The 15,712-nt window shown below is 39.4% G+C and overlaps 1 protein-coding gene across 3 annotated transcripts in view; it reads right to left on the bottom strand.

The window, feature by feature from the left end:
• Positions 1-15,712, bottom strand: part of BACH2 (BTB domain and CNC homolog 2) — a 204,919-nt gene that overhangs the window by 34,446 nt on the left and 154,761 nt on the right. For all 3 annotated transcript variants that reach the window (XM_072141946.1, XM_072141948.1, XM_072141947.1), the window contains one exon: positions 6,026-7,564. In XM_072141946.1, coding sequence (XP_071998047.1) covers positions 6,026-7,564 — 1,539 coding nt within the window. The remainder of the gene's footprint in view (positions 1-6,025; positions 7,565-15,712) is intronic.

Genomic DNA, 15,712 nt, shown 5'->3' with positions numbered 1-15,712 from the left:
TGAGAGATTGATGGTCATCATTAGGTTGATGGTCCAATATGATATTGAATGATATTGAATGATATTGACCCAGTGTCTTGTATAGCATGTGTTTCCATGGAAATGCATATGCGATTGAGACAAGGCCTGTCTCAGGGCACTAGCGTTGTGTTTTTAAACGCAAATGTGACCCTATATGTGCTGAAAGTTTTTGTTGAGTTTTTTTATGCAAAGTGCAACTTTTAGAAGCTGAACTATTGCTCCACTGGTCCCTTTTTGGATAGAGCTATGTACATATATGCACATATAAATACATCTGGGTATGGAAAGTATTACATTTTTAACTCTTTGTTTCATTGCAGTCAATTGGCAAGATCATTAATGTTTTTCCTCATTAATGTACACTCTGCACCCCATCTTGACAGAAAAAACAGAAATGTAGATATTTTTGCAAATTTATTTAACAAGAAAAACTGAACTATCACATGGTCACAAGTACTTTGCTGTGACACTCATATTTAACTCACATCCTGTGGGTGCGGTCACACGTCGCGTTTACTGCATGCGTTTAAAAACGCATTGCTACAGCTGAAGGGATATTTCTCTAATTAATCAGCTGTTAACGCTTGCGTTTACAAAACGCATGCGTTAACCGCGATGTCTCTTCAGCTGTAGCAATGCGTTTTTAAACACATGCAGCAAACGCGACGTGTGACCGCACCCTGTACATTTCCTTCTAATCCTCCTCGGGATGGTTCTACTCCTTCATTGGAGTCCAGCTGTGTTTAATAAACTGATTGGGCTTGACTAGGAAAGGCACACACCTGTCTATATAAGATCTTGCAGCTCATGGTGCATGTCACAGCTCCTGACAATGATGAGGTCTAAGGAACTGCTAAAGGAGCTAAAAGACAGAATTGTGCCAAGGCACAGATCTGACAAAGGTTACAAAATAATTTCTGCAGCACTCAAGGTTCCTAACACAGTGGTCTCCATAATCCTTAAATGGAAAGAGTTTGGGACTACCACAACTCTTCCTTGACCTAGCCACCCAGCCAAACTAAACAATGGTTGGAGAAGAGCCCTGGTGAGAGAGGTAGAGAAGAACCCCAAGATCACGGTGGCTGAGCTCCAGAGATGCAGTAGGGAAATTGGAGAAAGTTCTACAAAATCTCAGCAGTCCTCCACCAGTCAGGGTTTTATGGCAGAGTGTGCTAAAGGAAGAATCTCATCAGTGCAAGACTTATGAAAGTCTGCATACAGATTGCAAAAAATAACATGAAGGACTCTCAGACCATGAGAAATAAGATTCTCTGGTCTGATGAGATGAAGATTGGACTGTTTGGTGTTAATACTATGCAGTATGTGTGGAGAAAACCAGGCACTGCTAAACCAGACTTGTTGCATCATTCCAATAAAGATTTATGGCTGTACTAGCTCAAAAGGTGCTTCTACTCAATAGTGAGCACAGGGTCTGAATTTGACAATGTGATATTTTGCTTGATTAACCTGTCACTAGGGACCTTATTTTCACTAAAGACATGTTACAGATTCCCATGACAGCAGCAATGCAAATATGCCAAGCATTTGCACTACAATATAATTGTGTGTTATAACTTACTTTGCACCCTGACAGAATCCTCTGTGTAGTCCCAGGGGTTGGGCTTTGGTTTGGATGCATTTCAAAACAACATGTGACTTGTCTGTGCTGCAGACTGCTCAGCTCAAGGCTCCCACCTTTGTACTTCTGTACAGTTCCTCCCTTCCCCAGTGATGTAAGCTCACCAAGCTATGACTGCTGTGAAGAAGCAGGAGGGAGGAGCTGTACAGGAGCACAAAGGTGAGCTGTCTGCAGGACAGACAAGCCATGTGTTGTTTTTTGAAATGCATTGAAACCAAAGCCCAGCCCCTGTGACTACACAGAGGTTATTGTCAGGGTGCAAGGTAAGTTATAAAACACACATATTCTGTGTATACGTAATACAAATACTTAGAGAAGGCAAAAAGGCATATTTGCTCTGCAGATGTGATGGGCTTCTGCAACCTGTCTTTAGAGTAAATGAGGTCCCTGGTGACAGGTTCCCTTTAATAAATTATCAAAAATATCTACATTTCAGTTTTTTCTGTCAAGATGGTGTGCAGTGTACATTAATGCGCAAAAAAACACTTTTTTATGATCTTACCAATACTCTGCAAAGAGAAAAAGTTTAAAGGGGTCTGAATACTTTCCGTACCAACTGTATGAAGTATCAGAGACCAAAGTCAATGTTGTTTGCAGCATTAAAAGAGATGGCCACAGTCAGGGATCTCTCATCTGTCTTCCACCTGTGACACCTAACTTGTTAAATAGCAGTGCAGTGATTGAAATCCATTAATGCAAGGAAAGACTCCAGTAACTATGCGTGGCCAAGACCCAGCTGCCAAACGTTTGGATATAATACCTCATTGTTACTTGCTGCACATGGCGGCCACAATGCTTGTCCAGCCCCTTTCTTTTCCTACACTGATTCGGCAAGCAGATCATTTATGAATTACTTTCTGTATTAAAAAAAAAAATAGTGGCAACAGTAAAAACTGTAGCATTTCCTACTATTTCAAGAAATAAAACAGTGAAAATGTACACAAAGGCAAGCCGTCACATTTGAAAGAGGTAGAATAGGTTAAATTATATACATTTATTCCAATTCCCTTTATATTCTACCCGCCAGGTCCTAATCCTGCCCATGTTTGTTACTTATACAACGATGACACATGGGCCACAGCAATGGGTCACAGGATAGTTGTTTGTGGCCCTGGTTAAGGAAACATTCTTGTGCAAGATGTCCAATGATATATATAAAAATAGCAGCAAAAAGTTCTTTAGACTTCTATCAGCTACTTTTTAGTTATCCTTCTTTACTGAACACAGACAGATTTTGAATAGGAGTGTGTGCATGAGTCATACGCATTAATATACATTGATAATAAAGCTTATTTAGGTGCAGAGGGAGGTAATGGTAATGTTCCAACAATGATGTGTATAATACCTCCCTAAATAGACTTTGGCTTCTACTTCAGTGTGTAAAGTTTGCTCTTTGCTCCCTTTCACACAACCTGTTCACAGCAGACTTTGTAACATTGTGATGAGGGTTATCAGCTAATCAAGCACCCAAATAAACAAAGAACAGTGCCCTTTAAACAGGACAACAATACTTAGCTCTGATGATGTGGACATGCGGCTCATAGATTACTCATACTTTAGCAACAACTCTTAAGTACAAGCTTTCCTAGCCCTTAAAGGTCCAGCAGCTAAATTCATTCCAAGAACAGTAACTTATATTTATTTAGCCAGAGTAGTTGCATGAGGGTTTATTTTTGTGTTGTAGAAAAAGCTGTATTAAATTATATCACATGATGAGGTGAAGGCAATCTATGTAAATAATGTATCAAATGTATTCTACCTGCAGGGGTGGAATAGGTATATTTGGGGCCCCAAGCAAATTTATAACTGTGAAACTCCCCCCAGCCAATAAAGTCTATTGGTCCCTGCTCTGCCATTGCTTTAAGGGACATCTACCACCAGGATCAAGGAGTGTAAACCAAGCACACTGACATACTGGTGTGTGCTCCCTCTGGCAGGATCCACCTTTCTTTAAGCTTCCTATGCCAATGTTTTGTAATAATAAAAGGCTTTACAATTATGCAAATGAGTCTGAGGGGATCCAGGCTCCTTAAAACCTAGCCCACAGTTCCTGAGGCTCATTTGCATAATTTTAAATCCTTAAAAAAAAAAAAAAACAAACAGGGAATATGTCAGTGTGTCAGTATTACCATTGAAAGGTAAAACCTGGACTACTATATGTATAGAGTGCTGAGTGGTTAACACTGTAACCTTTTCATTATTCATAAAGTGCTTTGGCACTTTCAAACAGCTTGGGTTGGAGCACCACCAATCTAATATTGATGGCATAACATAAGCATAGGGCATTATTGTTAAAATCACAGAAGACCCCATCAATCTTTCTCTACGAGCTTTATGACTTGATATTCTATTGCCTTTTTAGTTAATGACTGCTATATCTGAAGACAAAAATACCAACAGCATAAAGATAAAGATATAGATAAAGAAAACATTTTGGGAAGAGACCTTTTTGGCACATGGACTTCTTGTTTAAGCAATGGACTGTCCCTATTCTGTTCCCCCTTGTTTCAACCAATAGCAGCTACTCTATGGCCAACCCATATTTTTCAAGTAATATATTTGTTTTGCATTCCTTTGACTGTGGTTTAGGAATGAAAGACGACTTCAATTAAATAATATATAAAAAATACATGGGCCAAACACTGTCTGACAAACCAAATAATTAGTTTACGAACATTTGTACTTCCCTATCTGTTCACTTAAGTTTTGGCTTGGTTCTTTCCTCATGTGGGGGCAGCAAAAGCTGCTATTCTTTTGGCTGCCATAGAGTATTGTGTCTGAACACGGAGTATAAAGACAAAAATATTACTTCATGTACAAGTACCCAGTAGTCAATTATCACAAACATGTATAATAGATTTGTTAAAGGGAGTTTCAATCTTTAGAGGAATTTATGTGTTGGCTTGCAGAAAAACGCCTTCAATAAATATGTTGTTCCATATTTCTAGTTACATTGTGCGATTTACAGGAAAACGGTACGTGTGGACTGTGCAAAAACAAATTCTATAGGACTTTATGGTTAAATTGGGCTCAAAATGGCAGGGACATGGAATTCTCTATAAATGGGTACAACAAGATTCATTTTTATTAACTAGATTAGTGGTGGAGGGAGGAGTACTCCCATCGGTCGCTGTGTTTGGTATTGTATTTCAGCCCCATTTACATCAAACTGGTCATGTGATAAATAGATGTAATGTGAAAGGCATGTGCAACAGCAATGGTGTTCACTGGAGTGCCAGCTGTAGAAAGGAAATACAAGACAAGATTGCCCTCTAAGGTCATTTCGTTGGATACTTGAGAATATTCTCATCCACCCTAAAGATGGAGGCTTACCTGAGGAGCTCTTTGTATAAAGCCTTGAATTTTTTCAAAACTGAAGATTTGGCTGCCCAACAGTCAGACATCATGTGGTGGATTAGCTATTGATATAAGACACAGTAAGATCTGGATATGGACTGGACTGGCACCGGAATTGCAAGTTGGACAATTTAGTGGAAGTGAAAACCTGGAGGGAGAGACTAGAGCTGAGTGAGCAAGGATTGCTCTAACTCAGAAGTCTCAGAGGGAGGGAAACAAAAGGGGACAAGAGCACTCTCCTCGTGTAGTAGAGTGAAATCTTTTTAAGTCTAAAACAAACAGTGAATGGGTGCTCACCTTGAAGCACAACCAAATGTGCATGTAGAGTAGAAAAGGAGGTTCCCGGCGCCAACCTTCTTTACCTATATTTTCCCAGGTGGAGACCAATAGGTATTTGCATGGTTTGATATAGGGAGGGTGTTTACCCTTGAAGTTTGTAAATAAATATGTATTTGTTTAGATTTGATTATGCAATTCTGAGGTAAACTGCCCCCTTTATCAGATCTCCGGTTACTGATCGCCATGGCAGTCCACACTGAGAAGGCGATCGGTCCCCTCAGATCTAAATGTGGACTCCCTAGTCCACTTCTGTTTCTGGTGCTGGTCCAGCCCATTTCTGGTCTTACTATGACTATGTTTATCAGTGGGGCTCCCCAATGTGATATTGGTCACTTATGCTAAGGATGAATAAAATAGTGGAATGCAGCAATCAAGGGTAAATTCAATATAATGCTCTGGTCTAATATACACACATATTTGGGAAGAAGAAACTATAAAAATAGATCAAATGTGGCAAATAAAAGCACCAAAGAGTTGATCAGAACCATGTGCTGTGTGTATAATGCAAACCTCCTTCAAAGGTACTTATAGCTTTATAGCAAGAAGTATCTATCTGTATAGGTAGACATATAGCAGTATATTGAAGTTCTAACTTTAATATATATTCATAGATTCTAACACAATATGATTCTCGGTATAACAAATTCAAGTAGTGCTTGGATTCCTTACCTCGTGCCCTCTGTCTTGCACCGGACATGACTCACTGTCTGCTTCAGAAAATGATCCAGATTCGTCACTTGAGTTTGTTCCATAAGACTGCTCACACTTTATTTGTGGTCGTACTTGATTATAGATTGAGTCAACCATCGAACAAGCTTCTTGGTGATCAGTTGATGGGAAACGTGGGCCTTGTGAACAAGGAGATGATGAAAATTCAAGGAGGGGAAGGCTACAAGGGGATCCACCACTGCCATCTTCTGCATATGAGTATGAGGAGCATGAGCTGGATGTCCTTGTTCTAGTTTCCAAAGGTGGTGAACGAGGGCATACTTTTATTGGCACAGGACAACTAGTATTTGGCCGTAGCCTTCCTGGCAACGGGTCTGCTATCAACCCACTGTGAGAAAAGGCATGTGAACTAGGTAAAGACTGGCTAGATCCCGCCCAAAGACCCTTTGGCACATGCTCAGAAAACTCTTTTTCCAAACAACTGACACCAGAAAATGATTGCACCGGGGTGCTTATTTGGTCACACGCACTTGAAGAGAATATGACACTTCTCCTGTCTAATTCCATTTCATGCTTAGAGGCAAGCTCTGAACCAGACCCTCGGAGAGGGGAAGCCATGAGGAAGCTAGAGGAATCTTTGTGAGGTTCACAGGACAGTTCGTAATTCCCAGTGAAAGGGTTGTAGTCAGTTTTATGGTCACCCTGAGTTGCTCCCTTTTCTACAGGGCATGAAGGACTTCTGACATGACATTGTTGTGAAGTACCAGGCAAGTCAGTAAATTCCCCCCCTTTTTCTCTGCTGAAAAAATTTCTTATATTGGAAGAAGGAGATGACAAGCATTTTGGGTTATCAATACTAACAGGGCTGGGTTGTTTCCTGACCATCTCAACATCCCCTTCTTTATCCCTGATGTCATTTTCATCTCCAGACAAGCAAAGTGTAACACTCTCTTCATCATTATCATCGTCCCGTGGCTCACTTTTTATCTGGCTTAAAGGAAGTCCTGATTTTAGACCAATTTCAGAGTTATGTTCATTGAATGTGCTTGTAAAACCTGAGGTACTGTGTGGTGTATTGTAGACATTCTTAGTACAAGCCAACTGGTATTTCTTATATCGTGGGTAGCGGATTATTGGATCCTTGTCTACAATTTCTTTGTTTTCCCTTTGCATATTGGAATTAGGCAATATAACTTCATTTCTATCTGCCACTTTCTCACCTGAACCAAAGTTGAAAGGCTCATGGTGCACTCTTTCCTTGGGGCAAGATATTTTTGAGGTTTCAGATTCCATAGTCTCCTCTTCACAATCAAAAGTCTCATTGTGCACACTCTGGCATGAGGTGTCTTTTTTACACAGAAACAAGCCATCCTCATTGTTTAGGAGCTGCGACTGAAGGAAGCGGAAGCAGGAGTCCTCCAGGTTATGCATACGTAGGAATTCGGCACATTGGATGACCTCTTGGATGTTTTCTCTGCTCAGTAATAGCTTCGCAGTGTAGGCAAACTGTAACAATGGACCAAATCCTCTAGCAGTGACCTTCAAAAAAATAAAAGAAAAAGCAGGGAAATTGCCAACGTTACTATCAGCACTGCAATTGTCCAGAGTCCCTCAAGTGTAGTGAGATAACCTGACAGCTACAATGTCCATACTAATCTCCTATCAGGTCAGCAGTGACTCCACATTTAATAATTAATTCCATTTGCTTCTACACATCATGTCATGGTTGAAAAAGATAGAATTAAACATAGGCAGAATAACTTCAAACAGCATTCCTGATGAGTGATAAAAACATGCTAAATCACCACAAGCAATAACATTTGCCTCTGTTGGATGATGAGGAATCCCATACTAGCCAGTGGTTAAAAAGATGAGAGCCCTCAGTTGATGATACCTTCATTGGCTAACTAAAAAGGTGATAACAATTGCAAGCTTTCCAGACTACACAGGTCTCTTCATCAGGCATTCTGTAGTCATTTTAAATGTTGTAGAATATGAATATGGTGGTGTTGGGGATTAAATAATTTTTGGCCACTAGCAGGGGAGGCAAGTTTAAAAAATTAATAATAATGGAGTTGTGTTTAACAGAAGAAAAGGAAGTATCACTTTTTATTCGACATCTTCTCCTGAGAGTAACCAAAAATGATTTGATCCTGAACAACCCTTTTACACTCTTAACAATAACTTATTAAAAACTTTAGTTTTTATCATATAGTTAAAGTAAAGAAAAGTAAAGTGAATCGGTCACCTCCAATTTACTAAATAAAAGCAGTATCTTATAACTGTTAAGGTGTCTCAATGTTTCTACTGTTGTTCAAGTACATTGGTGCTGTGGTGTTAAAAGCAACTTTTAATCTCTCTTTCATGTATCCAGTCATGGAGCTGGGAGCGCTCTCGGATCCAGTCAAGCTTCCCCACCTCCCCACGGCCGCTTTCCCTCTGTCTGCCCCTCTGCTCTTCCCCTAACTCCACGTCACTACACTGTCAAATCCATTTGGAAAATTCAGTGCTAGCTGCTCTGATGTGCACGGCTGACTAGCTCTGCCTTGCACTGGCGCCATGCATATTACTGATACATGCGTGGTGCACCTGTGAGACAGCTGTGGATACACAGGCCAGAGTTGCACAGTAGTAACATTGAGACACCTAAACAGTATGCTATAAGGCAGTGATGGCGAACCTTTTGGAGACAGAGTGTCCAAACTACAACAAAAATCCGCTTATTTACTGTGAAGTGCCAACGTGGCATTTTAAGCATTAACTTATTGCTACTTGTTCTTCCAATATTTCAATCGTATCGGCCCCCTGAGGAAACCAAAACAATTGAAAAAAGAAGGGCAAATCCAGACTCAGACATTGTAGCTTCTCTCCAGGGTCTCTCAGTAGAGGAAGAATGGTGAGTCCAGCAGGATGACCTCCAGAGATATTGCAGTTCTTTCAACACCTTCTCATTTTTCATACAGTTCCAAACAGCTTTAAAATAGCACTGAGATCAGCATCTCTTGCCTGGGACTGTAGGAAGATTTGTTGGATTTGGTGAACTCTGTCCTGGCCTGAGTGCCCACAGAAATGGCTCTGAGTTCCACCTCTGCCACAGGTTCGCCACCACTGCTATAAGGTACTGAATCTATATTTTTTTTTAGTAGTTTGTTGGCGACAGGTTCACTTTAAATGTATAAATCCATTTTTCCAAATTTTAAAAACAAGCATTTTCTTATACAGCTCTAAGAAAAAGGAAGCAAAAGAGTATGGTTTTTAATGGTCCAGTTTAGCTCTGAATGTTGGTTTGTGGTTGATAAATATTATTACCAGAAATGTGTATTCTTTGGCTATTATTAGACCATCGATAATGAGGAAAAAGTTTTGGAGTGTTTTTTGGCCTATTTTGCCAACCATATTTATATAACTTTAATTTTGGCCCATGAGGTAATGATCTATGGAGTGCACTTACAGATTTTTCACTAAAAATGTAGTTCCTCCTTTTTTTTCCCTGCGGCACTGGGGGACTGAGGATTTCTAGTCAATTGTGAAAATTACGGCTCACTCAAAAAAAATAGTTGCAAATTTCAAATTGGAAGAAACATTTTTAGATCAACAAGTGCATTAAGTGTTTCCTAAGAAGAAATCATATTAATTTGTTGGGGTAAAAGTTATTCACTGAACTAACTTGGAATACGGGGAAGATGGGGAAAACGAGTTCCCTCTATGTTCCACTCGGCGTTTGCACATTCCGGAAAGTAAAACTGGCGTTTTGTTTTGTTTTTTTTACTTAAAAGGCATCTACCACCAGGATGATCTACCAGATCCTCTGTAAGCATTTATTTTGCCATTTTCAAATTCTACAACAAATTCTAATGCCCTCCATTATACCCTTCTGTAGTCCCTCAAATGTATATATATATAAAAAAAAAAAATTGTATTACAGTGCTCTCCTACCCCAGTAATAAGCCAAACTAGCTTTTAAAGGCTTTATGTATAAAAATTGTCATCCCCTACAGAAAGCTAGAATTAGCGCCTGCTGCAATACTATTCCTGGAAAGTTACCTTGGGGACAGTGGCATAGCAACAACAGATTAAGGCACATTACTAAACCAAATACTCACTGCTAATACGAGAGACAAAGATCACACATAAAAGTAGTGGCCAATAAGAGGAAAATTTAAAAAAGGACAAAAGGTTTGTGTTGACAAAAGTAATATAGAGGAGATAAGTTGCATACAGTGAAAACAAAAAAGTTAAAGTTCATAGGGGAATTTTAATATTCTGTATCAGACAGATGTAGATGAGGAATAATTTATGACATAGCAACATTAATAAGAGAAACAAAGCATCTGAAGCAGATTTATTTTCGCTATCTATATGCAGTGGTTCTTTGTGCAGTATCTATAGAATTCCTAGAGTTAATAGTTCATGCTATTAGGTCACTTAAAGCATAACTAAATTCTAATAATTGAAATAGCAGATTACAATAGTAAACTTTGTAATATACTTCATACTTCTTTCTCCTTCCTTTCTTCCTCATTTAAGACATCCCTGTAAATCAGCTTTCTCTCCTATACACCACTGACAGATGAATATGAGAACCTGTCTAATGACTTAACCATTTGCAGACAGTGCCTGGTTGTTCTAATCTCGTAAAAAAGATATATCCATCTTTCAGGCGCACTTCTCAGTAGAGAAAGAGCAGAAACACAGAAGCTTTGATGAAGCTTTCCTTGCTTACTAAGCAACAGATCCCAGAATTAATGTAAATTGCGGTCAAAAGTACATAGCCTGTGTCTGTTATTATGAAACTTGCGCACCTTTTCAATGTACTACTTGCATCTCTAAAAGCATGTACATCTTTCAATGCTAAATATTTCAAGAGGAGAGAACTCTCCCTAAAATGTTTAGCAAGTTGCTACAAATTCTACATATTCACATGAACAATTAAAACAGTCTTTTCTTTAAAGTTTTTTGTCTAGATTCAGGCAATATTTGGTGCGGTTTGTGAAATAAAAAGTTTCTAATATACTCTCATGGTTTTATAGAGCTCATAGAGTCATTTATTGTTTACTTCTAATGTGGGATAAATTAGGTCATAATTGTGATATTAGATTACCATGGGCTATATTACCTATAATAACCCATATAAGTTTCTTTTAAACTTTACACGCACCCTGACATATCTGTATGCCATGGTGCGGTTGAGCTCTCTCTACATAGCTAGACACCCGCTATTAACTGTTGCTGTCGGGTTAGACCACAATGGCACATGGATGATATCAGTGGTTGGTTGCCAGCGATTGGTTGTCCTGAAAGTTATGGCTTTTGGAAGTTTAGGATTACATACAAAAAAGGAAAAAAAGACTGAGCAAACGACGGCAAACAGGAAATACAACGTAAGCTAAAATAGCTATGTGCTCAGTCAAATAGCTATGTAAAACATTAAATTAACATCTTAACCCCTACGGGACTCGGCCTCTTTTGGCCTTAATGACGGTGCCCCATTTTTTAAATCTGCCCTGTGTCACTATAAGTGGTTATAGCTTTGGAACGATATAAGATATCCAGGGGATTTTGAGATTGTTTTCTCGAGACACATTGGGGCAGATTTATCAATCAGTCTGAAAGTCAGAATATTTCCAGTTGCCCTTGGCAACCAATCGCAGCTCAGCTTTCATTTTACCAGTGCTCATGAATATTTTAAAGGGGAGCTGTGATTGGTTTCCATGGGTAACTAGAAATATTCTGACTTTCAGACTGCTTGATAAATCTGCCCCATTGCACTTCAAATTAGTTGAAAAATTTGGATGATATCTTTTGTGTTTAGTTATGAAAAAACCTAAATTTGGCAAAAATATGGAAAAATCTTTATTTTCATTTTCAAAGTTGTAAATTCTCTACTTTTGATACAGACAGTCATAGCACCTAAATAAATTAATAAATACATTTCCCAAATGTCTGCTTTATGTTGGCATGGTTTTTTAAGATTCCACATATTTTACTAGAATATTATGAGGCTCAGAATTTAGGTGCCATTTTTAAAATTTTTGGGAAAATCAGCAAAACCTGTATTTAGATGGACCTGCTCAACTTTTAACCCCTTAAGGACGCAGGGTTTTTCCGCTCATTTCTCGCTCTCCAACTTCAAAAATCCATAACTTCATTTTTACGTGTACAGACCTGTGTGAGGGCTTATTTTGTGCGTAACAAATTTTACTTTCCCGTAATGTTATTTATTTTAACATGCCGTGTACTGCGAAGCTGAAAAAAAAATTCCAAATGTGGAAAAATTGAAAAAAAAAAACGCACGTTCTTGTGGGCTCAGTTTTTTCGACTTTGACTTCGCATTCAAAATAACACCTTAGCTTTATTCTTTGGTTCGGTGCGATCGCGGTGATACCAAATTTATATAGGTCATATTGTTTTTTAATACATTTTCAAAAATTAAACTAATGCTTACAAAAAAGAAAAAAATTTTTTTGCCATCTTCTGACACTAATAACTTTTTCATACTTTGGTGCGGTGTGAGGTGTCATTTTTTGCGAAATGAGGCGACATTTTCATTCCTACCATTTTGAGGTCTGTGCGACATTTTGATCATTTTTTATTTCATTTTTTATGTGATGTAAAAAGGTGTAAAAGTCGAATTTCAGACATTTGGGCGCCATTTCCCTCCTCGGAGGTCACCGCCGGCCATAATCGTTTTTATATTTTGATAGATCGGGCATTTTGGGACGTGGCGATGCCTAATAGGTTTGTGATTTTTACTGTTTATTATGTTTTATATCAGTTCTAGGGAAAGGGGAGTGATTTGAATTTTTAATATTTTATAAATTTTTTTTCTTTTTTTTCCCACTATTTCTTAGACCATCTAGGGTACATTAACCCTAGATGGTCAGATCGCTCCTACCATATACTGCAATACTTCTGTATTGCAATATATGGCATTTTTGCAGGTCAATCATTACAATGAGCCACTGGCTCATTGTAACAAATCTCCAGAAGCCATGTAGCCTCGTGTCAAAAGAAGACCCGAGGCTACCATGGCAACCGATCGTCGCCCCCCCCCCGATGACGTTCGGGGGCGCGGCGATCGTAAAAAAGATAGCGGCGCCCGCGCGCCGTCGTCTTTTAACAGTGACAGTGTTAATAGCCGCGATCTGTGCGAGCACCGACCACGGTTATTAGCGGTGGGGGTTTTCAGCAAAATGCAAAAACCCCCACCTTTGTATGAAGAGGACTCAGCCCATGAGCCCTCTTCATACATTCCTTATACCTCTGTGCCGTAGAGCTACGGTGCAGAGCGTTAAGGGGTTAATTGACTGCGAGAGGCCTAAATAATAGTGAGACTCGTAATTTACCCCATTATGGAAACTACACCCCTCAACGAACGAAAAAGCACTTTTAAGAAGTTTGTTAACCCTTGTTTTATAGGGATTAAAACAAAATGGACGTGCGGTCTACAAATTGAAATATTTATTGACAATACATTCATTTTGGGTGGAAAATTAAACATTTGCAATGGATTAAATGAAAAAAGGCTCCACGAAGTTTGATACCAAATTTCTCCCGAGTACACCAATACCCTATATGTGGTGGCAACCTGATGTATGCGCGCTTGGACGGGCATAGAACGGAAGGAGGCGCCACCCAGAGCAGATTTGCATTGTCACATTGTACAGGCTATAGGAGCTTATTTTTTTTGCCACATGAGAAGCAGGTGCAGGTACAGTAACGATTATGTTTTATTATACAGATTGTTATGGACGCGGCAATACCAAATATGAGGCAGTGTTTTGTGTGGTTGTGTTTTTTATACTTTATTATGTGTTTTTATGGGAAAGTGACATTTTAGGAGCTTATATATTTATGTATTTATTTTTTATTTATTGTAATGTTTAAACTTTTGTGTTTTGAAATTTTTTTTACTTATGCATACTTGAACCAGCGATGCTCTGATCGCTGGTTCAAGTTCAATACACTGCTTTACAATACTTATTTATTGTAGAGCAGTGTAATATGTCTGGCATGCTTGCGCATGCTCAGACAGTTTACAGTCAGATCCAGAAGGGGTCTGACTGCTGCGAGCATCGGGCAGTCCCGGGGCACTTGGCAGTCCTCGGGGCTGCCCAGAAGAGGATCGGATCCCCTGGTAAGCGGCACGGGGGATCCGATCCACAGCAGGAACACCCTTACACGCCGCGGTCATGCTTGACCGCGGCGTGTAAGGGGTTAACACTCGCGATCGGAGTCAGCTCCGATCGGGGGTGTTACAGAGCGGTGTCAGCTGTGATTGACAGCTGACAGGCGCTGCTTCTGGTGGCGGTTCATTAGTTCTGGACGTTATAGTGCGGCCTGGTGCGCTAATGAAGCACTCACCAGGACGTACAATAACGTCTAGGTGCGTCTAGGGGTTAATTTTTAATGTAAACATTTTTGACTGAACAAACTACCTTAAAAACAATATTAAAACATGATTTCTCCTTTCTGCTATTTTAACTACAGTATTCAAAAAGGTCAAATTTAACTCATGAAGGCCCAAAACCCTCCTAGTCCTAACAAGGGTTAATGTCTTTCTGGCAAAAATATATCTCATCTGTTCCTCATAACATGCATACTGGATTTGGGCTGGCTATGCATGGGCCCTTCGTTAAGACTGAAGATGGATAAACTATTCAGAATCTACCCAGAGGTGTACAAAAGACTGGACTGCCCCAAACACTGAAAGATTTCACTTAGCCACCTAGATCTAGTAGGTATGTACAGGTAAGGAGGAAACTGGCTACTTTAATTTAACTACAGCAGTACGTTACACATTTGAAGCAGAAACTACATTGTAGATAGGAATAGAGAAGATATGAAAGCACCACACATGATAATCCCAACTCAAAGTCAGTCATCTTGTCCTGAAGCGAAGTAGTTAATTACTCCCTCTGAATCCCTTCTGAACAGGGATTTTCCTGTCCTAGCACATACATACAGTAAACAACCGATCATAACATTCCATAGCAGAGCTATTTCATCAGACAGCATGGACTGAAAGCTATTGAAAAAAAGAACAAAAGCGCCATTCATTGAGTGCTGTGTTCTACACAGGCATTTCTTAATCTGGCCTCTCAGTCAGAACATATACCATACGTACAATGGGTTGCACAACAGCTCACTACAACACAACTTTGATGGCAAATTTCACAACAATCACAAAGGGCTTCTGGCGTATCCACAACATTAACTTTATTTATACTTATTAGCGCTGTTAAATAGTATTGTTTAAGATACATAGAGTGCAACCCTACTGACCGATAAAATGTAACATTCGTGCAGCAAGTGTTCCACAACATAAACAGGAATGGCTATACAGACAACAAGCTCCACATGATCTTTGACCTCCACACTAATCTGTATAATCTATTCCAAAATAAACACAGTGAAAAGATCACAAACCAGACCACAAACCCATGTCAGAAGGCCAACCATCAAATGAAGCAATAAAGTGTCTATGGTTGCATAACCTTTTACCTGCTCATAAAGAAAAAAAAACACAGTGAAAGGTTTTTACATTGAACTACAGGTACATAAGATAAAAGGACAGCTTTGTAAACCTGTCATGTGTACAGGTTTTGTTGTAGATTGTGGAGCCATGTCATCAGGTTCCCCTCACTATAGGGCAGCTACGCTGGGTTACATCAACATTCATACAGT

This window comes from Engystomops pustulosus, chromosome 3 (assembly GCF_040894005.1).
Source record: "Engystomops pustulosus chromosome 3, aEngPut4.maternal, whole genome shotgun sequence".
NCBI classification, from domain to species: domain Eukaryota; kingdom Metazoa; phylum Chordata; class Amphibia; order Anura; family Leptodactylidae; genus Engystomops; species Engystomops pustulosus.
Note: the sequence above shows the minus strand (reverse complement) of the source record. Positions and strands in the feature narration are given on the sequence as shown.